The sequence below is a fragment of the Mobula hypostoma genome, chromosome 12 (assembly GCF_963921235.1).
Source record: "Mobula hypostoma chromosome 12, sMobHyp1.1, whole genome shotgun sequence".
NCBI lineage: Eukaryota > Metazoa > Chordata > Chondrichthyes > Myliobatiformes > Myliobatidae > Mobula > Mobula hypostoma.
In genome coordinates this window covers 55,048,329-55,066,182 of record NC_086108.1, presented here as the reverse complement: position 1 = coordinate 55,066,182, position 17,854 = coordinate 55,048,329, and the positions used below count along the sequence as shown (strand labels likewise).

Here is a 17,854-nt window from a genome sequence, read left to right as displayed (position 1 = left end):
TCAAAGTCACAGATTCTTTTAAATATTTAGGTGTTATAATCACTAAAAAATATAAGGATCTTTATAAAGCCAATTTCATTCCCTTGGTAGACTCCATGAAGTATTTATTTAGTAGATGGAGTCCACTTACATTTTCACTTGTTGGTCATATCCCTACAGTTAAAATGATGATTTTACCAAAATTTTTCTATTTATTTCAGAAGATCCCTGTTTTTTGATTAAGAAGTTTTTTGATTGGATTGATTCTATTATTTTATCTTTTATATGGAATAATAAAAGACCAAGAATTAGTAAACGTCACTTACAAAAGTTGAAAAAGGGCAGAGGTCTGTCTGTCTGTCTGTATCTTGTTTTACGGCGGTTGGCATCCAGCTTAATGGTGCATTACCGCCACCCTCTGCTCCAGAATGTGCACTAGACATACATTCTAAATCTCTTCACCCAATCACACACACACACACACACATATATATACAAACCTACACTTCACCCTCCCATCTTTGACCATCCTAGTATCCTATTCCTGTTTATTCGTCATAGTTCTATAAAAAACCCCTGTACCCCTTAAAAACGCTAAAAATACCCGGACTTGTGCTCTCTCACCCATGCCCAGCAACCCTTTTAATGTGAATTCCTGCATCCCCAACTCCCTTAATTTATTTCTCATCATCTCTCTCTGTATCCCATACTTCCTGCAACACAAAACTATATGTTCTACTGACTCCCTGACATTCCTCACACAATCCTGTCTGGTGTTTCCCTATCATTTTCAATGGTTTGTTTAATGCACAATGCCCCAGCCTTAACCTAGTCCACACAATTTCCTCTCTTCTGTTTCCATTACCTACCCTAGTAACTGCAACACTCTTTTGTATTTGATATAAATGCCTCCCTTTCCCCTCCCTGTCCCATCTTTCTTGCCACATTCGGTTGACTTTTTCCCAGATTACACACTTAACCTCTGCTTTACTGATACTAATGTGCATTTCCACATTTTCTTTCTTTAACGCCCTCTTTGCCAACTCATCCACCCTCTCATTCCCCTTCACCCCTACATGTGCTGGAACCCATAGAAATTTTACCTGACCTCCCTGATTTGCAATTCTTGTAACTAACTGAAGGACTTCATAAAGTACATCTTGCCAACTGTTTGTGTGAAAAGACCTTAAACTTGCTAGAACTGAGGATGAATCTGAACATATCAATGCTTTGGCTTGTCTGGCTTTCTGCACCCATTGCAACGCAACCAACACTGCTAGCATCTCCACTGTAAACACCCCTAACTTATTAGATGGTTCTTCTACTGATTCCAATTTCTTTTGCTGGTATTACCACCCCAAACCCTGTCACTCCTGTTTCAGGTTCCTTCGCACCATCCGTATAAATGTGAGTATAATCACTATACTTTTCCATCACATGACAGTTAATTGCATTTACCAAATCTGTTTTATATCTTTCTTTCCTTTTTGCCTCTAACAAATGCCAGTCTATGTCAGGCCATACAAGCTTCCATGGAGCTACAACCGGATAAACTACTGAAGGACTTATCCTCAGATCAAACACTCCACATTCTTTCGCGATATCATTCCCTACCCGACTAAAGGTATCCCTCTGAAACCTCCCATTTTCCCAGCACTCCTGCAACACTCAGTTAGTAGGGTGAGAATCATTGTGCCCCTGCAAGTTAGCCCAGTAGTTTGCCATCAGTTGCATCCTTCTTAGTTCCAAAGGCATTATTCCCATTTCTACCTGTAGGGCTGACACTGGTGACGTTTTAAAAGCCCCACTACACACTCTCAAGGCCTGAGCCTGAATCACATCCAGTTTCCTTATAAGAGACCTAGCTGCTGATCCAGATACTATATTTCCATAATCCAATACAGATCTTACTAAAGCCCCATACATTCTCTTCAAAGCTGAACAACTTGCTCCCCATTCCCTACCAGTCAAACATCTCATCACATTTATTACTTTTTTACATTTCTCCTCAACTTTCCTGATATGGTCTACCCATGTTAATCGTGAATCAAATATAACTCCCAGAAATTTAAATGATGCAACCCTTTCTAATTCAACCCCATACATCCTTAACTTCTTCCCTATCTCAACCCTTTTCCTGGTAAAAAAAATACAGATTGAGTTTTGTCTACTGAAAATCTACATCCCCAATCATAACCCCACTCCACCACTTCATCAATTGCTTCTTGTAGTTTCCTGATTTTATGGTCCATGTTCCTGCCTCTTTTCCACAAGGCCCCATCATCCGCAAACACTGGTACCTTTGTGAAGACATCATTGATCATAATGATGAAAAGTAACGGGCTAATCACACTACCTTGAGGTGTGCCATTTTCCACTATGTACTGTTTTGATCATTCTGATCCAATCCGAACTTGAATTTTTCTACCAAACAAAAAATCTTTAATCCAATTAAAAACTCTCCCACCAACCCCCATCTTGTGCAGTTTAATTAATAATCCTTCCTTGAACATCATATCATAGGCTTTTTCAATGTCAAAGAACACTGCCACTACTGACTCTCTATTTGCCTGGGCCTTCCTTATTTCAGTCTCTAACATAATCACTGAGTCCATGGAATTCATCTCGCTTTGCCTAACTTAAGAATGTATTACTGGACTGTTAATGTGCGATACATGTCCTTTTGGTTATACTGGGTTGATAAGAACGATCGGCCAATTTGGGCAGACCTGGAATTGAAAGCTGTGAAACAGTTTTATTTAACCTCATTACTGGGAGTAGCTTTAACGATACAATTCGCTAAAGTTGCTATACCCTGTGATTAAGCATTCTTTACAAATTTGGCTCCAGTTCCGCAGTTTTTTTAATCTTAAAAACATTTAAACTTTGTAGTTTAATTTATCGAAATTACTTTTTTAAGCCTTCTTTGAGTGATCCAATTTTTTTACTTTGGAAAAGTAAAGGTATTAATTCTTTTTTGGATTTATTTAAAGAAGGTAGATTGATGTCTTTTGAACAATTAGTTGATAAATATTCTCTTTCATACTCACACTTTTTACAATACCTTCAAGTTACACATTTCTTACAAAAATATTTAAGTAATTTTCCTTTGGAGGCTGACCTGTTAGATACTATTATGAGTATGGACCCTTCCACAAAGGGTTCTATTGGAAGACTTTATAATTTATTATCACAATGGGATAAGCCTCCTTTATTTAAGATTAAACAAGATTGGGAAAAGGAACTCAATTTGACTTTTATGATGGAGGATTGGACGCGGATTCTGAAGCTGGTTGACTCTTCTTCGATCTGTAGTAGTCATTCACTGATTCAATGAAAAATTGTATTTCATTAGCACTTGACGAAGGAGAGACTGTCTAAAATATTTCCTAATGTTGATAGTTATTGTGATAGATGTAAAACTGAGACAGCTACACTGACACACATGTTTTGGTCTTGTTCTATACTGGAACAGTTCTGGAAGTCAGTTTTTTCGACAATTTCTAAAGCACTTAAAATTAATTTACAACCTAACAAATTAACTGTGCTTTTTGGAATAATTCCTCAAAATATCCATGGTATCTCTGTGTCTGACCAACATGTTATTGCATTTGTTACATTGATAGCTAGGAGGGCCATTTTGTTGAAGTGGAAGGATACATCAGCTCCCACTTTGTCACAATGGTTCTCTCAAGTAATGCTATGTCTTAGTTTGGAGAAAATTAGAAGTCGAACCTTTGAACCTTTATTTGATTTTGAGTAAAGATGGGGTTCATTTGCTCGTTATTATCATTTGAGTTAATTGATAGATTTCCTCCATGATCTAATAGTAAATTTTTGGTACATTTTTTTCTTGTTGGCGGTTTGATGTTTATCGTTAGAAGCTTTTTGTATGATGCATGGCTCCGGGGTTGTACACCTAATGGGTTTCCCCCCACTTTTTCTGCTTAGTAGAGTTTTTTTTTATTATCACCAAAATTTTTCAATCTTTAACTTAAAGTTTTTTTCTCCTTGAAACATTGTAAGTGTTGCTTACTTTGATGTACTCATGTTATTTTTGAATAATATAATAATAATAAAAATATTTGAAAAGAAAGAAATCATCTCTAGATTACTTATACCTAATACATGCTCAAACAACGAGTGCTGGAGAGAGAACTTCCAGGTTTTTTTTTATCGATCCCGATCCGCGGTAACCTATGCAAATCCACCTGCATACTTTAAATAATCTCTAGATTACTTATAATACCTAATACAATGTAAATGCTATGTAAATAATTGTTATACTGTTTTGTTTAGGGAATAATGACAAGGAAAAAAAGTCTGTACATGCTCAAGCAACGAGTCTGGTGTTGAGGTTCAGAAGAGAAGAGAGGTGAAGAGGACTGCAGTGGTGATAGGAGATTCCATAGCCAGAGGAGCATAGATAAGATTCTGCAATAGAGATACCCGGATGATATGTTGCCACTGAGGTGCCGGAGTGAGGAGAGTTGTGGAGGTCCTGAAGGGAGATTTTAGGTAGCTAGGTAGTGTCATAGAGTCCTGGAGAAGTACAGCAGAAAACAGGCACTTCGGCCCATCTAATCAATGAGAAACCATTTAAACTGCCTACTCCCATCAACTTGCAAGCCGGACCATTGCCTTCCATATCCCTAATATCCGTGTATCTACCTCTTAAATGTTGAAATCGAGCTCGCATCCACCACTCGTGCTGGCAGCTCATTCCACACTCTCCTGATCCTCTGAGTAAAGAAGTTTCCCTTCATGTTCCCCTTACACTTCTCATATTTCAACCTCTTCCATGATCTCTGGTTCAGATTGCCGTAAACTGGGATCTCTTCTTGGGAAAGGGATGGGTAACACCTGATCTCGAGGGCGACCAATATCCTTGTGGGCAGCTTTGCTTGAGCATTTCGGGAAGGTTCAAACTAATGTGGCAGGAACCAGGGTGATAGCACTGAGGATGATGCAGTTGGTTTACAAACAGAGGCATTGTGCAGTGAGATTGCTAACAAAGAGAGGCGGTTGATAGGGCCAAATAGAATTCAACAGGATGAGTTGCAATGTAAAAGGTGGACAAAATCAAAAAGGTGAATACAGGACTGAAGGTGTTATATTTGAATGCACACAGTATACGGAATAAGGTAGTTGAATTCGTAGCACAGTTACAGATTGGCATATATGACATTTTGGGCATCACTGAGTCATGGCTGAAAGATTATTACAGCTGGGAACTTAACGACCAAGAATACACATTGTGTAGAAAGGTCAGGCAGGTAGACAGAGGGGTGGTGTGGTTCTGTGGTTAAAAATAAAATAAAATCATTAGAAAGGGGTGACATAGGGTCCGAAGGTGTTGAATCGTTGTGGGTAGAGCTAAGGAACTGCAAGCATAAAAAGACCCTGATACAGTGCCTTTATAAAGTATTCACCTCCCCCTGGCCCCTGAAAGTTTTCATGTTTTATTGTTTTGCAACACTGAATCACAGAGGATTTAATTTGGCTTTTTTAACACTGATCAACAGAAAAGACTCTTTCGTGTCAAAGTGAAAACAAATTTCTACAAATTGGTCTAAATTTATAACAATTATTAAACTCAGAATAATTGATTGCATTATTACTCATCCCCTTCAAGTCAGTATTTAGTAGATGCACTTTTGGCAGCAATTACAGCCTTGAGTCTGTGTGGATAGGTCTCTGTCAGCTTTGCATGTCTGGAACTGCAATTTTTCCCCATTCTTCTTTACAAAACTGCACAAGCTCCATCAGAATCCATGATTGTGAGTGAACAGCCCTTTTCAAGTCCAGCCACAAATTCTCAGTTGGATTGAGGTCTGGACTCTGACTTGACCACTCCAGGACACTATCTTTGTTGTTTTTAAGCCATTCCCGTGTAGCTTTGGCTTTATGCTTGGGGTCATTGTCCTGCTGGAAAACAAATCTTCTCTCAAGTCACAGTTCTCTTGCAGACTGTATCAGGTTTTCCTCCAGGACTTCCCTGTATTTTGCTGCATTCATTTTACCGTCTACCTTCACAAGCCTTCCAGGGCCTGCTGCAGTGAAGCAGCCCCACAGCATGATGCAGCCACCACCATGCTTCAGGGTAGGGATGGTGTTTTTTTGATGATGTATGGTGTTTGGCTTATGCCAAACATAGCATTTAGTCTGATGGCCGAAACGCTCAATTTTGGTTTCATCAGACCATAGAACCTTCTTCCATATGAATTCAGAGTCTCCCGCATGCCTTCTGGCAAACTCTAGCTGAGATTTCACGTCAGTTTTTCTCAGCAGTGGTTGTCTCTTTGCCACTCTCCCATAAAGCTGTGACTGGTGAAACACTCGGGCTACAGATGTTGTATGTGCAGTCTCTCCTATCTCAGCCACTGAAGCCAGAGCTGTTATAGGTCTCCTGGTGGCCTCCCTGACTGGTCCCCTTCTTGCATGGTCACTCAGTGTTTGAGGACAGCCTGCTCTAAGCAGATTTACAGCTGTGCCATATTCTTTCCATTTCTTGATGATTGACTTAATTGTACTCCAAGGGATATTCAGTGACTTGGATATTTCCTTGTATCCATTTATTGTGCTTTTCAATAACATTTTCATGGAGTTGTTTGGAGTGTGCTGTTGTCTTCATGGTGTAGCTTTTGTCAGGATACTGACTCACCAGCAGTTGGACCTTCCAGATACAGGTGTATTTTTACTACAATCAATTCAAATGCCTTGACTGTACACAGGTCTCCAAAATCAGAGCTCCATTTAACTAATTATGTGACTTCTAAAGCCAATTGGTTGCACCAGTGATGATTTGGTGTGTCATATTAAAGGGAGTGAATACTTAGGCAATTATTTCATGCTTTATACTTGTATTTAAGGGTCAGGTCACTGGTCGGAGTGCTACTGGTACCATGTAACCCAGTACTACCTGTCACGTGGTCAGGTGTCGGTGACTAAACCGGCTCCCCCACCAGGCTTGCCTGGTGAGGAGGGTGGCTAGACACCCTGCAGGACGAGAAACAAGACCTGTCAAAGGGTGGATGAACCCTCTCATAGGGTCGACGGCCATCTAGCAAACACGTGCTGTGAAGCGCAGTAAGGGCATCCCTTGCAGCAAAGCTTGGTCTGGCCTTTCACTGCAACAGAACTGCCCCCAGCCGTCTTGGACCCCACCATGCCGCTGGGTCCGGGAGGGGATGTCGAGAGGGTGGGTCTGGACCTGTGCAACCCCCTACTCACCTAAAATCCACTCGCACACGCTGTTCCTTTCTGAGGAGTGGGGTAATTACCCCACTAACTGACTGAAAGAAACCATCATCATCCTATGGGGGGGAGGAGAGAGAGAGAAAGAGAGAGAGAGAGAGAGAGTGAGAGAGTGAGAGTGTGAGAGAGAGAGAGTGAGTGAGAGAGTGAGTGTGAGTGTGAGAGAGAGAAAGTGAGTGAGAGTGAGAGAGAGAGAGTGAGTGAGTGAGACAGTGAGAGTGTGAGAGAAAGTGAGAGAGTGAGAGAAAGTGAGAGTCAGTGAGTGAGAGAGAGAGTGAGAGAGTGAGAGAGAGAGAGTGAGCGAGTGAGAGAGAGTGAGTGAGTGAGAGAGTGAGAGAGTGTGAGAGAGAGAGTGTGAGAGAGTGAGTGAGAGAGAGAGAGAGTGAGTGAGAGAGAGAGAGAGAAAGAGAGAGAGAGCAGAGAGAGAGATTTAGAGAGATCTGTTTTCACTGACACAAAAGTCTTTTTCTGTTGACCAGTGTCAGAAAAGCCAAATTAAATCCACTGTGATTCAATGTTGTAAAATAATAAAACATGAAAATTTCCAGGGACCGGAGGATGAACACTTTTTATAGGCAGTGTATACATCCCAAAGAATAAAGAGTATTCTAAAGACAGGATGATGCAACCGTGGCTGACATGAGAAGTAAAGCAAACATAAGAGCCAAAGAGAGGGCTCATAATAGAGCAAACATTAGCGGGAAGTTAGAGGATTGGGAAACTTTTAAAAACCAACAGAAGGCAATGAAAAAAATCATAAATCATAAAGAATGAAATGATGGAATACGGTGAAATAGCCAGTAATATTAAAGAGGATACAAGAAGTTTTTCAGATGCGTAAAATATAAAAGAGAGGTGAGAGTAGATATCAGACTGCTGGACAATGATGCTGGCGAAATAGTAATTGGGGACAAGGAAATGGTGGACGAACTGAATAAGTATTTTTCAGAAGGACTTCGACAGTTTAGGAGAATGTGCAAAGAAGTGGCAGATGGAATACTGTTTCAGGAAGTGCATGGTCATGCATTTTGTTAGAAGAAATAGAAGCACAGACTATTTTCTACATGGAGAGAAAATTCAAAACTCTGAGGTACAACGTTACTTGGGAGTCCTCATGCAGGATTCTCTAAAGATTAATTTACAGGCTCAGTCGGTGATGAGGAAGGCAAATTGGTGCTAGCGTTTATTTTGAGGGGACTAGAATATAAAGCAAGGTCGTAATGTTGAGGCTTTATAAAGCACTGGTGAGGCCTCACTTGGAGTACTTTGAAGAGTTTTGGGCCCTTTATCTAAGAAAGGACGTGATGACATCGGAGAGGATTCAAAGGAGGTTCACGAAAATGATTCCAGGATTGAAAGGCTTATCATATAAGGAGTGTTTGATGGCTCTGGACCTCTACTCACCGGAATTCAGAAGAATGAAGGGTGACCTCATTGAAATCTATTGAATGTTGAATGGCTTCAATAACGTGGATGTGGAGAAGATGTTTCCGATGGTGGGAGAGATCAAGACCAGAGGACACAGCTTCAGAATAGAGGGGAGGAATTTCTTTAGCCAGAGAGTGGTGAATCTGTGGAATTCGTTGCCATGGACGTGTGTGGGGGCTAAGCCAGAGGCACAGGTTGATAGATTCTTGATTAGTCAGGTCATGAAGGGTTACAGTGAGAAGGTAGGAGATTGGGGCTGAGAGGGAAAGTGGATCTGCCATGATGAAATGGTGTAGCAGACTTGATGGGCTAATTGGCCTAATTCTGCTCCCATATCTTATAGACCAGAAAACAATGAAGTTCTGGAAGTTCCTGCTGTAAAGGGAGAGGCTGCAAGCCATCAGTATACTCTATGAAAAATGTATTTGGATGTGAACTCAAAATGCTGAACTCTGTGGGGCTGAAGATCAAGAACTGAGAAAGGAATTTACTCCAAACAGTTCCTTTTTCAGTTGTTTTGAAACTCATAGTCCAACTACCCTGCCTCTGTGTTATAAACTTCAATGATTCTATGAACTACGGATGATCCCCAGACCACAACAGCATGAAGCAAATTTGCATTTTAGGCCCTTCACAAGTTTTGAATGACTGACTTATGGACACATTTACATACAAATGAGCTTTCATAGATATTACTAAATTCAACTGAGACCCAGTCTTGGGGAAAAAATGCTGTTGATATGGAACCTCTCCACGGTAATCATACACCATTGCCTTTTGAGAACACAAGCTGAAGCCCGTGAAAACTAATCACTGAGCATGGGACATCCCGATTCTGTACTATTCATTATAACTAAGCAGCACAAGACAATTTATGCTCATGTTATTGACCCTCATTAACACTGCTCTTTGCAACACAGTGAAGATATGGTTACTGCATTGAGAGAGTTTGTGTATTTTTCAACTTATGTATATCTGTGATAATTGAACCCACTTGTAACCGAGTGACAGCCTGTATCCTTATAAGGGGAGAAGATGGCGAAGCGATGCACCGCGCGCTGCCGCTCCATATGATATCATATTTGTGAAGTAGGATGCCATGCACAATCCTGATTTGATGGAGACAGATGTGAAGAAGCACGGAGGAACATCTGGAGAAACTTCTGAAATGCCTGCTTCGCTGCTGCTGCTACTGTGCAATCGTGAATCTCCGGGGGGCGGGGGGGAAGGCCCGAAATCCTCAGCTTTGCCTATTTTTGCCTATTGCCTGTTGCTGGGGCTGGGGTCAAAGCGCTCGGCAGAGATGGTACTCGGTGCTTGGTGTCGGAGGGCTGGTCGGAGGCTCAAAGTTTTCGGATGGACTCAGAGTCGGACTGTGGTTGGGATGCTTCCAGGATGTTGCATCGGCAAGTTTGGGGCGCTGGAAGCTCATGGAAGGGAGCTTCTTCAACTGTCTGCATGAGATGATGGGACTTTCAAGAGACTTTAGACTTTTTTTTTACGTGCCCATGGTCTGTTCTTCATCAAGTTACGATATTGCTTTGCACTGTTGTAACTATATGTTATAATTATGTGGTTTTTGTCAGTGTTTTTAGTCTTGGTTTGTCTTGTGTTTCTGTGATATCATTCTGGAGGAACAAATTGCATCATTTCTTAATGCATGCATTACTAAATGACAATAAAGGAGGACTGTGTTCCTCATAATCTAATCTAATCTAAATTTATATTCAATATTAGACCTAATTGTCCTTCAAGTAGAATATCAAGCTAAACTTGTGACCATTCCATTACCACTAACCCGACAGAACTGTACAAAAGCATAATTCCCAGACATTCATACTGTACCTTTATTGTAATCAAAATACCAGTGTGTGTACAGTGAAAACGGCTTAGTTATTTATACCCTGTGGAAAAGGCTCCATACCTTCTGATAAGGCACATATTTGGAAGTCTTGCAACATAATAATTCCCAGTTTTGTTTTAAATTACATAACTGAACCTACCATGAATGTAGACGCTTGTAAGGTTCTCAGAAGCCCTTATCCACTTTAAGTTCTTCACACGGTTATTTGCCAGGCTTTTCCATTCTATCACAAAAGACGTTGGCTGGCAATTAAGAGGAAGCACTCTCCAAGAAACAGCTACACAACTGTTGTTTATTACGGAGGCATGAAGTGAATGAAGAACAGTCTCTGCTGTGATTCAAAGTAAGTGTTTTAAATAAAATATGAGAATATCAATGAATACAAAGCTTTCATAACCCATTTGAGCATTCCAATTAACAAATCTATTCATAACTTCCTTGTAATCTAATTTTGCACAGAATTCCTGTTATGTTCGGCAAACAAAACCAAGAAGCACAGAGTGAACTGCAGTATATTGAACCAACCTTTGCTGTTGTCCTTTGACAAGATTAATTTAAAATTCCTTCTGGAAGAACCAATAGAATTGATAGCAATCACAGAGACACTTTTAATTTCATTTGTCAGAGGAAAGCTGTAACTTGTAACATCTCCAACACGTTTCAACCATGTAATATTTTCTTTTGATTGATATTTCAATGTATAATCCTTCACAGTGCACATGGCTTCACTTTTCGTCAGAGGCTGTATTGAAGAGAAAAAAAAATCTCATTTTGTTACTATAATGACTTCAGGTTCATATTCTATTGATTTTCTTTGTAAATACAATTGCAATACCAAATAAGTTGGGCAGAATATCACTTAAATCTAACAAGATGGTTCATTCATGGAAATTAATCAAACCTACATTTTACAAAGCATCATCATTTACCCAACGGTGATAAATTAGGACATAGGGTACAGCATGTGAACAAGCACTTCAGCCAACGATGTGCTCTCTTGACCAAAGAGATGGCATTGAGAGACCAGGTGAGATCGTCCACCATGTACACTCCCAGAAACTTCGTGCTCCTAACTGTCCACATGGATGAGCCATTTATGTGCAGTAAGAACAGGTCAGCCTGCACCTTCCTGAAGTCCACAATCACCTCTTTAGTCTTGTCCACACTGTGCTCGAATGACTCTACATCCTCCCTGTACACTGTCTTGTTGTCATTGTTAATGAGGCCAACCATTGTTGTGCCTTCAGCAAACCTGCTTACTCAGTTTGAACTGGATCCATCAGTGCAGCCATGCATCAGTAGCAGGCTGAGCCTACAGCCACGAGGGGTGCCAGTGCTCAGCATGATGGAGCCACAGACATTGCTGTCAACGCGGGCTGGCTGTGGTGTTTCTGTCAAGTAGTCCAAGATCCAGTTACAGAGAAAGGTAATGAGACCCGATCGGTACAGTTTATCCACCAGCCTCTGAAGAATGATCGTATCAAACACTGAGCTGAAATCGATAAACAGCACTCTGGTGTATGCGGCACCGTTTTCCAGGTGGGACAGGCTGGAGTGGAAAGCAGAGGCTGTGGCATTATCAGTGGGCTAATTTGAGTGATAAATGATTTTGAAACTAGAAAGGACTGGAATTATTCTCCACAACTTCCACTGTCTTCAATGGGATTCTACCACCAAGTACATCTTTTCCTCTTCCCCACCCCAAAATCACTCTGCATTTCTGCAGGGTGATTGCCTTGTCCATACATCCCTCTCCACTCATCTCCCTGCAAGCAGAAGTTGTTCCACATCTGCCCATTCTCATCCTCCCTCACATCCATTTAGGGGTCCAAGCAGTCCTTCCAGGTGAAGGAACACTGCAAATTGAGTCTGTGACGGTCATCTACTGTTTCCAGTATTTCCAACGTAGCCTTCTCTGCAATGGTGAGACCTGGCGTACATTGGGGAACCACTATGTCCAACACCTTCACTCCATCTGCAACAGGCTGGATTTCCCAGTAGCCAAGCATTTTAATTCCCCTCCTCATTCCCATTCTGACATGTCAGTCCATGGCCTCGACTACTGCCAGGATTAGCCCACGCTTAGGTTGGAGGAACAAATTCCATCCAGGCAGCCTCCAACCTGATGGCATGAATATTGATTCCTCTAACTTCCAATAATTTCTTCCCTCCCTTTTCTCTTTTTCCATTCCCCATTCTGGATCCCCTCTTACACTTTCTCTACTCCTCATCTGCCCTTCACGTGCCTCTGGTGCCCCTCCTCCTTTCCTTTCTCCCATGAGGCACTGTCCTCTCCCATCAGATTTCTCCTTTAGTCTTTTCCATCTATCATCTCCCAGCTGCTCACTTCATGCCTCAGCCACCTACCTTCCCCCTCACAGGCTCCACCTACCACCTATCAGATTGCACTCGTTCCACTCTCCCATCTTCTTATATTGGCTTCTTCCCCCTTCCTTTCCAGTCCCAGTGAAGAGTCTTGCCTGAAATGTCAACTGTGTACTCCTCTTCATCGATGCTGCCTGACCTGCTGAGCTCCTCCAGCATTTTATGTTACTTTATCTCTCTGCTCTCTTCCCATTACTAGGAAGGGGAAGAAGGTACAGGAGCCTGAAGACTCTGACTCACAAACAAATTCTCCCCCTCTGCCATCAGATTTCTGAACGTGGCCACGAAACCTATGAGCACTACTTCAATATTCCTCCTTTTGTGCTATATATTTATTTTTGTAACCTATAGTATTGGTATATCTTTGTACAACAAGTTTTATGACATATAAATCCAGTGGTAATAAATGCAATTCCCATTCTATGCCTCTCAATTTTATAAACTGGTATCAGTCTTCCCTCAGCCTTTACCACTCCAGAGAAAACATCCCAAGCATGCCCATCCTTTGCTTATAACGCATGCCCACTAACCAGGGCAGAACTCTGCTAAACTTCTACTATATCCTCTCCTCAGGCTCCACATCCGTGCAGTAATACAGTGAATGCAACATTCCAGGTGCAGCCTAACCAGAATTTTATAAAGCTGCAACATAACATCCTGATTCTTGAACTCATTGCCTCAGCCAATGAAAAGGCAAACATGGTATGTGCTTTCTTTACCACAACATTGACTTGTGCAGCCATTTTCAGGGAGCTATGGGTAGAGACTTCCAAAATCTCTCTGTAACCCTCTGATGCTATTAAGGTTGCTGCCATTAACCACATCTTTCCCCATATAGTCGATCTGCCAAAGTACAACATCTCACACTTGCCGTGATTCATCTCTGTACGCCATTTCACCTGGCCAGACGCATTTCTCAACACTAGATCCAGTACAGCTCCTGCTCTAGTTCTATAATCCACATACTGTACTGTTTGAGGAAGCTCTCCTGGTTACCCTCAATAAATTCTACTGCATCTAACCCTTTCGCACTAAAGAGATCGAACCCTGTTTTGGGGAAGCTGAAGTCACCCAATATGAAAAACCTGTTGTTTTTGTACTTTTCCCTAATCTGCCTGCATATCTGATCCGCCATCTATTGGCAGCTATTGGGGAGCGGAGAGTGGATCTATAGTATAATCCTGTCAAAGGAATTGCACTTTCTTGCAATGAAGGAAGTCATTTGGTCACCATCAAAAATTTGTTTCCTTAACAAATTATCCCCCATGCCAAATGTCTGAATCTGGATCACAGCCTTCATCATATCTGACCCTGCGCAGAAATACGAGTCTCCATTCTTATCACCATCAAGTCGATAATGTATATAAATTGAAAAATACACAATCTCTCAATGTAATAACCAAACATTCCCAGTGTTGTAAAGGGTGGTGTTAATGAACATCAATTAATATTAGTATTTGCTGTCTTCCACTGCCTTGTTATAATGGTACAGAATCAGGATGCCCACGCTCATTGGCTGGTTTTCATCGGTTTGTAGATTGTTTAATAATTGTTTATTAAATTATTGCGTAAGTATCAATAGAAGCAATTGTCAACTTATTGTAAACCACTTCTGCCTTGGGCTGCCTGGTATCAAAACACTCACTGCCTCATTTAATCCATCTTTTATCTGGCCCTCTCTTTTCTATTTCCTCATAAATTTGAGAATATTCAAAAGCTGCTCACATGCTACCTTACGAAAAGTTCCTTCCACATACCACTGGTTTATACTGGTACCTAATTAAACCAGCCTCTAATTTTAAAATTTTTATCCTTGTTTTTAAAATCATGTTGTCACTTTCCCTAAACTTTGTAACTGTCATTCCTCCAATTCCTGGCCATCCCGGAATATATTCACTCCACCATTAGCAGCCTTATGTTTACGAAGCAAGGTACCGACTTCTCCAGCCCTCTTTTTCTTTAAACAGCTCAAGACTAATTTCTTTGACCAACATTTTGATCAACTGCACTAATGTTCCTTACATGGTTCACTATCAGATTATATTTGGTAATAATCCTGTGAAATACGTAGAATTTCTTTGCTATGGTAAATGCACTACATAAACAGAAATATGTAGATGGTTTTACTTGTAATTTTTATCTTTCTATTTGAGCTCTTCCTGTATCATTAATCTATATTTCTTAATTTTAATTCACATTCGTATTGCTCAAGCATGCATCAGTTCATAAAAGTGTGTGTGTGTGTGTGTTCATTCATTTTAGTTAAAATCAATTTGAACTGCAGCAATTCATTTCAAAATGTCAAACTCCAACAACTCACGCGGTCAGTATTATTTTTATTAGCACAGAATGGTCTTCTTTGTCAGTCTTTGACTATTTATGTAGTTTTTCAAATAATTCTACTGTACAGTATTTCTTTTTCCTGTAAATGCCTGCAAGAAAATGAATCTCATGGTTGTACATGGTAACATAAGCGTACTTTGATAATAAACTTACTTTGAACTATGTGAAGCTATTTAAATTGAAATGGTGTGATCAATTTAAAGATGTATTACTAGCAAAAACAAATTACCTAATGCCTGTTAGATAGGTAAATAATCATTCCTACAGTCCTGATCAAAAAGCTACCGAACCTGGGTCTCTGTACCTCCCTCTGCAATAGGACCCTCAGCTTCTTAACTGGAAGACCACAATCTGTGTTTTGATTGGTAATAACATCTCTTCCTCACTGATGATCAATACGGACGCACCTCAGGGGTGTCAGCTTAGTCTATTGTTCTACTATCTCTGTTCCCATGACTGTGTGGCTAGGCATAGCTCATATGCCATCTATAAATTTGCTGATGATACAACCATTGTTGGCAGAACCTCAGATGGAGATGAGAGGGGGTGCAGGAGCGAGATATACCAGCTAGGTGTGGTGGCGTAGTAACAACCTTGCACTCAATGTCAGTAAGACCAGAGAGCTGATGGTGGATCTCAGAAAGGGTAAGAGGGAATATGAACCAATTGTCATAGAGGGATCGGAAGTAAAGAAAGTGGGCCATTTCAAGTTCCTAGGTGTCAAGATCTCTGAGGATATGACCTGGCCCCAACACATTGATGCAGCTATAAAGAAGACAAGACAGCATCTGTAATTCATAAGGAGTTTGAGCAGATTTGGTTTGTCACCTACAACTACAACTGTCGAAAACTTCTACAGAAGTACCGTGAAAAGCATTCTGACAGGCTGCATCACCATCTCACCGTCTGGAATGGGGGCGGGGGCACTGCACAGGGGCATAAGTACAGAATTAGTCAGCTCCATCAGAGGTACTAGTCTCCATAGCTTCCAAGATATCTTCAATGAGCCGTGCCTCAGAAAGTCGACATCTACTACAGTATTAAGGACCCGCATCACCCAGGACATGCCCTCTTCTCATTGATACCATCAGGAGGGAGGTACAGAAGCATGAAGGCACACACTCAGCAATTCAGGAACAGCTTCTTCCCCTCCGTCATCCAATTTCTGAATGGACATTGAACCCATGAACACTACCTCACTTTTTTTTGTTTTTGCACTATTTTTAATTTAACTATTCAATATACATATATATTCTTAATGTAATTTGTTTATTTATTATTTATTTTTCTATATTATCATGCACTGCATTGTACTTCTGCCACTGAGTTAACAAATTTCACGACATATGCCGGTGATATTAAACCTAATTCTGACTCTAAACCACCTCTTCTCATCTGCATCTGTTCATGTCATGTTAATTTGAACAGATTGAACTGTGAATTTTACTCCTTGAAACCATGCAGAGTACTATCCAAAAGCCAACATGAACTAACCTGAGAAACAATGGATCAAAATAATGCATCCCTTCCCTAGTGCCTTCCACCATTCAGCCCATCGAAACTATGCCACTTTCAGGGCATTCCCATCTGTGCCATCTCCCAATGAAATTCCCTATAATTTATTTTCTCTCACACTCCCATCAGCATCCCACTAATTCTCCTGCCACCTACACTGTGGGTAATTACCAGGGCCAATTACCCTATCTGTGTATCTTTTGTCACGTGCAAGGAAATTGGAGGCCTGTGGGAAATCCAGAATTACAGCAAAGCACAGCATTGAACACAGGTCTCAAGTGTGTGAAGCAGCTGCTCCACTAACTGTGCCTGCTGCATAGTGCCCCACTGTCCTAAAAGACTCCATGTCATCTATCGTAGCTCCATTTTTGCCAGGATCACTGAGTCCACTTTCTCAACCAAAGACCACTTGATCAGCAACTCATTTTAAAAACTTCTCACAATAAATGCCAAGTTCTTTCTAACTAAGCAAAGATTGTACATTTACATTTTCTATTTTTCTCATTCTAATCACAAGTGAGATTTCTGGATTTCACAGGTAGGCAACAGGCACTTCCTGAAAATTCTGAACTATTGGAAGAAGTTGGCTTTAAATACTAGTTATTTCCCAAAGTGAGTTTTCCCAAAAGTCTTCAAAAATTACAACAGTTGGGAAACTCCAAATGCTCAGCTATTCAAGTGTGAGCAAGTAAGATACAGACATCTGACCATTTTCTGTCGTGTATAAGCAAAGAAAAATACAAACTCATGTGCCTGGGAATTCCTCCTCCAGCTGGTGACAGAAAGTCCACTGTGAAATCGTATCAGTACATTGGAAGCACAGGAGACTGCAGGTGCTGAAATCTGGAGCAGCACACAAAGAACCTGGATGCACCCATACCCTGCCAATTCTGGCTCCATCCCTTCCTTCCACCTTTTTATACTTTTCCTCTCTTGCTTACAATCCAGATGAAGGGTCTCAACCACTTTCTTCGCAAACCTTCAGAGTTCCTCCAATGCTTAGTGTGTTGTTTTACATCAGTATAGCATCATAAAATTCATTACATGGAATGTTATGTTGAAGTTGTTTAAGACATTGATGAG

The 17,854-nt window shown here is 40.9% G+C and overlaps 1 protein-coding gene across 10 annotated transcripts in view; it reads right to left on the bottom strand.

Moving 5' to 3' along the window:
• lepr (leptin receptor) overlaps window positions 1-17,854 on the bottom strand; it is a 135,754-nt gene that overhangs the window by 30,116 nt on the left and 87,784 nt on the right. For all 10 annotated transcript variants that reach the window (XM_063064153.1, XM_063064148.1, XM_063064157.1 and 7 more), the window contains 2 exons: window positions 11,054-11,270; window positions 10,668-10,859 (listed from right to left, as the gene is read on the bottom strand). In XM_063064153.1, the coding sequence (XP_062920223.1) occupies window positions 10,668-10,859; window positions 11,054-11,270 (409 nt within the window). The remainder of the gene's footprint in view (window positions 1-10,667; window positions 10,860-11,053; window positions 11,271-17,854) is intronic.